Source organism: Haliotis rubra, unplaced genomic scaffold (assembly GCF_003918875.1).
Source record: "Haliotis rubra isolate DU_JTF1 unplaced genomic scaffold, ASM391887v1 Scf192, whole genome shotgun sequence".
Lineage (NCBI taxonomy): Eukaryota > Metazoa > Mollusca > Gastropoda > Lepetellida > Haliotidae > Haliotis > Haliotis rubra.
The window spans coordinates 1-6133 of NW_025765914.1; the positions used below are offsets into that span (position 1 = coordinate 1).

Consider the following 6133-nt stretch of genomic DNA (forward strand, 5'->3'; position numbering starts at 1 on the left):
GCTCCAATAAGCAAGCATTTCATGTAGATGTTCCCGAACTTCTTCAAATAATCCAGGAGGGATTCGTCTATGTGGCTGTTTGAAAGGGATGTCATTAGTCAGCTTGATTGAGTGCTTCACAGTGGTACAACATCCTAAGTCTGTGATACTTGAAGACATAATAGAGTCCCAGCGCTGTAGCATCTCTGAAACTTGCTGCTTCTGTGTATCATCAAGTGGACTATCCGACAAATCAAATTTTACAACTGCCACTTGAAGAAGTTCCCTGTGGTGATTGAGTAGGTTTGTCTACAGGTACATCAATAGGTACTTGGGTAACAACACTTAACCTGCTGTAGTTGACAGAGTTTAGCCTTCGGGGGAATGGTAATAACTCGGGTGGATAGGTTGCAGCATCTAACTGGAATCCTTGATGTGTTACCATGTTTACCAACCTCTACCACTCGGGGGCATATGGAAAGACCTGTCTGTAAATCCGAATCAGCTTCAAGATGTTCTGTGACAGCAGTGTAACTTCCAGGTATATGACGTACAAGACCGGTGATGGTGATCATCTGATTAGGTTGAATGGCTATAGGCTTATTCCTAGTTGACTTGACTGTACCCAATACTCCCTTGTGACAGATGGAATTCAGAGTTGTTGTCCACTCATCTGGCACGTCCTTCGAGGTATCTTGCAAATCAGACTTTAGACGCTTGATGACATTCACTCCAATGCAAAGTGGAACTCTTTGGTTGTACTCTGTGTCCTTGGTGATCAACACTGGTATCAAATATTCAACATCATAAATAGGAATGTAGATAGGAGCCTCAATATAACCTGTGTAGGGAATCAAGTTGTCTCCAGCACCCATGATGTCAAGTTCAATCTCTGTTAATGACTTGCGTTCCAAATCAGATAGTGTTGACTGGTAGTATGCTTCACTTACGGATGTTATCATGGAACCTGAATCCAGAAGGGCAAGACAATCAAATCCAGCAATAGCAACCATAGCTCCTCATTAGCATCACCGATCATCCTGTCTCTGAGATAAGTTTCTGTTATTAGGGCTGTGTTCTCTCTCGGCCTCTACTTGCCCTGCAGTAGGTGGCCTCTAATTTAAAGAACCTCCTGGTTTCCCTCTACCTCGCTTACCACCTAATTCGACCTCTAACTGGATGAAAACTGTCAGCAGCAGGAGTGCCCTCTGTGCCTCTAGTACTGTAAGTCGGTCCAAGATCTGTCTCAAGATTTTATTCTCCACAGGAGGTGGTGGTGGTGGTGGCTGTTGTCGCCTAAGTTCCAACTTGTCCAGTTTCTTGATAACCTCTGATAACTGTTGTGCTATCTTGTAAGGAGAATCTGAGTCTGAAGTCTGTTGTGGATCAGTCACCTTAGGTTGATGAATAACCTTGACCTTTGACTTGTGTACATGCAGGGAACGATCCTGAAGCTCATGCTCTATCTCCCTGACAGTCTGTATAAGGTCTTCAAATCCTTGTCCAGAGTGGAAAGCAGGTCTTGTGGCATTCTTCAGAGTGTCTCTAACAAGTCCGGTCCAGAACCTGTTCCTTAGGATACTATCCCTGGTGTGGACATCAATACGACTTCCTCTGTCTGTAGCCTTCTGAAGTAGAGTTTCCAAATGTATTCCCCATGATGCGACAGATTCAGAGTCATGTTGATGAGCTGTGTAGAACTCTTACATCAAAGTCTCTGGGTTGTCCAACGTTCCATAGAGTCCGTCTAGTTTCCGAATTATAGCTTCCACCGACGCAGTGTGTCCTAACGATAAAAGGATACTTGCGGCGTCACCTTTCACAGATTTCCTTACAGCCTGGGCTATCAACGCAGGTGGATAGGCGGCGTCCTGAAGAAGACATTTCAGTTCCCATTTCCATGATTCAAATGAGGCTTCATTCTTCGGAACCGGAATCTCTCCAGAAAAGGGTGAAATCCTTGGAAGCTGAAACTGTTGGAGCTGTGGGTTCAGAAAACCTTGATTAAAATATGGGGTACTATACATGGGTATCTCAGGTGGAGTCTGTTGAAACCTCATGTGCGTGTCTGCTCTAAATCCTTGACGCCTTGGTGTGAATTCCTGCATCTTAGGAGTGAACTTCTGATCCTGAGTAGAAGGACATAAAGGAGGAATAGGTCGAATCTGATATCGTCCTGTAGCTGATAAATAATTGATCATCTTCCTCTCTTCCTCTTCTTAGATGACCTGAGTATCCACATCCAAATCCTCAACCCCAGAAGCCATAATGATACCAGCTGAATAACTACACAAGTTCACACTGTTCATTCACTAACACTAGCGTATAAGTTCTTCCTAACTAGGACATGTCTAACTATGTATGGGGATATTCAGACGAAGCAGGAATATAACCAACCGCAATAGAAGCCACGAACCAATGAGTCTGGACCACAAAAATACAATCAAAATCCAAACCAGAATAAATCCACAATGACCCAAGTATCTACGCAACTGGGCCAAAAGGAAGAATACCAACAACCAAACACTAAAGTATATACACTAGAAAATATGCAATGCCACTACCAAGTAAACAAACATGTAAACAAAGGAAGCGGATGTCGACCGATGTATACTGAAAATACAAAGGTGTAAAGCATATATCAAACAGTGAAAGTGGATAGTAAGGAGAAGTTCTTACTATTGACGAAGGCAATGAAAATGTCAAAAGTAATAATAAAGTAAAACAACAAAGAACCTGTCAAGTTTATTGAACTAACGCGAAGTTGAAAAACCGGAAGCTAAGTAAACCGGAAATACACCTTACCGGATGTTTACAAATTACATGAATAATACGGAAGTATAAGTCCGGAATGTAAACACGCGAAAATAAGTTACAAGTGCTATGCGAAACGCGAGTGTAAGGCACGGTCGCGATCCGAAACGCGCAAAATTGTAAACAATAACACGAAATACGCGAAAATAATGTACTGTGATGTTTTAGTATAAGTGCAGGTGAGATGTATTCGCGCCCACTCTCAATCACTCCATGATATGAATGTATAAAACTAGGTTGAATAAAACTATCAAAAAGTTAAACACACGATGTAAAATGAGTAACTGACAAAGCCCTGAGAGACAATTAACTAAAAGACATAAGTTGTACAATGTCTTATTGTCTCTAAATACTAAACTAAGTGTGTACAAACTATAGGCCTGTACCTAACTGATGCTAACTAGTCCTCTGCAGAGATACACTATATTCTTACCAGCTCATAGTAAACACTCAATATGTCTACTATGACGATTTATAAGAATATACAAACATGTTGTAATGTGCACGTGAAACACAGCAAAATATTTCACATGAGAATATTGATATCACATGAAATATATCAAAACATAGTTCATATATATATATAGAGAGAGCATAAATATCAATATCAGGAAATGTTGAACATATCATAGTTTCAAAATGTCTCAAATGTCTCACATGGGTATCTCAACGTTCAATCCGTGGAAATCATGCACGATTGATGAATCATGAATATGTGAAATGTCATGTACCGTAATATAAGGCACAATGTCCATACGAAATCACTTGGTAAAAGTCACTGCACAGTCCTAGCACATGAGACATGTCAAGTGGATATGATATAAAATCATCAAAATGTCAAATCGTGGCATACCTATCGCTGAAACTGTAGCGGTAGCAATGTTGGTGCATGACTGTGACGTTGACGTGACGGTGACGGTATGGATGATGATGACCTGGCTGACGGAGCGTCGATCGACCCGATGGCGGAGAAGACATCGATGACATGGGATGGTGTGACGTCAGCACTGTTGTCGTTGTGTCTCAACCCTCAGTCCCTGTTCGGGCGCCATTTTGTCGCGGGTCCTGGCCGCTGATAAATCGGACTGAGGCGTAGTTGATTAAAATCTGTTTATTCTGTAAAATACACATGGACATCAATATAATATGATGTATGGCCGAAGGGTGTATCAACTCACCTCGGCCGTGGCGTGACATGAAGTCCCAAATATGAATATTGCACGAATGTTACCATTTATAAGATGGTCTTTACAGCATTTTATGTAATATTGCACTTTGAATTTTATGCGACAATTGAAAGAAGCAGACATCACTCACACTTACTTACGTGCTGGTGTCAGTGTTTAATTAGTAATTTCGTGCAACGCGATGCTTTATAATAGCAATATAATAGATATTATATAAATACTATATATCGCGCACCTTTACGATAATACGTTTAGAGGATGACAAAGAAAGTAGACAGAAAAGGTACATACCTGTAAAATACACATGGACATCAATATAATATGATGTATGGCCGAAGGGTGTATCAACTCACCTCGGCCGTGGAGTGACATGAAGTCCCAAATATGAATATTGCACGAATGTTACCATTTATAAGATGGTCTTTACAGCATTTTATGTAATATTGCACTTTGAATTTTATGCGACAATTGAAAGAAGCAGACATCACTCACACTTACTTACGTGCTGGTGTCAGTGTTTAATTAGTAATTTCGTGCAACGCGATGCTTTATAATAGCAATATAATAGATATTATATAAATACTATATATCGCGCACCTTTACGATAATACGTTTAGAGGATGACAAAGAAAGTAGACAGAAAAGGTACATACCTGTAAAATACACATGGACATCAATATAATATGATGTATGGCCGAAGGGTGTATCAACTCACCTCGGCCGTGGCGTGACATGAAGTGGCAAATATGAAGATGCCTACGTCACGGAACAGGTAATGCACGAGATACTACTGGTATTACAACCAGAATAAGAGTGAAAGAAGAAGCGCTCGTAAATGAGCAGAGAGGAATAACGTAAGAGATACGCAAATGTATAGGGAAATACATCCGGCGACATAAACTTGAAATGTTACAACTTGAAGCAGCAAGAATGTTACCGGATTGCCTAAATGCGCTTCAAGATATAGTTTATAAAGTGAAACTGGTTGGTTACCATTGAAAGTTAGACAAACACAAAGAAAACTCTGTACATTCTACAAAAATTGTTAATATACAAGCTCCTGATTACCTGATAGATTTACTTCCACCTTTTACTGAAACCATTTCCGGATACAACTTGCGATTCCTAAATTTCGCACCTCAGTTCTCCAAAAGTCATTTATTTATGATTCTGCAAGTTTATGGAATGCTCTCTCCTCTTTAAGAAAATGTACAAATTCATTATCATCGTTTAAATCAAAGTTATCTGGGGGAAAATTACAAAGTTCCAAAATATTTTCTATTTGGTTAAAGACAGACAAATATACTACATACGAAGTTAAGTAATTCATTACGTGCAGATCTGTTTCGTGTTAATCTATTATAGAGAAGAGCTTGCAGTTGTGGTGCTCCGGTGGAAGATGCTAACAATTTCTTTTTAAAATGCCCAAAATCTGTCAGCTGCCGTTTTGATCTGAAGCAGCAAGATTTGAACTATCAAAAGTTCACTTAGACATTGATACCATTCTTTACGGCAACCCTGCTCTGCCAAATACTATTAACGAAAATAGCTTTAGACATGTGCATAAATACATTGTACGAAGTAAGCGCTTCGATTAATGAATAACATGTCTTAATATTATCATGCCCATTCATTACGTCCATTCATTATTGTTCATGTTTCGGATGGGAGCGGGCGGTAATAAGTTACATAACTTGTGCCCAATCCAATACGATACGCGATACACATGTACCTATATCGATTGATATTTTAATCCCGTTTCGTTTCAAACATAGACCTATTCATTCATATTAATGTTCAACAAAAATGCCAGTAATTAAGTATAACGAAATAGGCATCGGAACATAGCCGTGATATGACCAATTACCAACGACTCTTACTTAACCCACAGACTTTGCTCCTCCTTCACGGCCCATGTGTATGCGCGTTTATTATTGTTCTGAGGTCAATCCCTGGGTATCTCTGCCCTGCCAAAACATCGAAAATAACTCAATATTTTAACAAAGTGCGACAACGCGACATTCAAAGCCCTTTATTACCCCGTTCATTCTCAAGCCCAATAGGAGTAACCGACCCAAGCTGACTATGTAATACTGGAGGGTTAAGTCATATTACCATCTCATTCTACCTGGTATCCATCGATACCATAGAAG

At 39.9% G+C, this 6133-nt stretch overlaps 1 protein-coding gene across 1 annotated transcript; it reads right to left on the bottom strand.

Moving 5' to 3' along the window:
• Positions 1-533: 533 nt before the first annotated feature.
• Positions 534-3990, bottom strand: LOC124274556 (the record flags this gene model as incomplete). Its single annotated transcript, XM_046709918.1, has 3 exons — positions 3972-3990; positions 1136-1669; positions 534-946 (listed from the first exon to the last, which is right to left on the bottom strand). Coding segments are annotated over exons 1-3 (966 nt in total), but the record flags the coding sequence as incomplete, so codon positions are not given.
• Positions 3991-6133: the final 2143 nt, after the last annotated feature.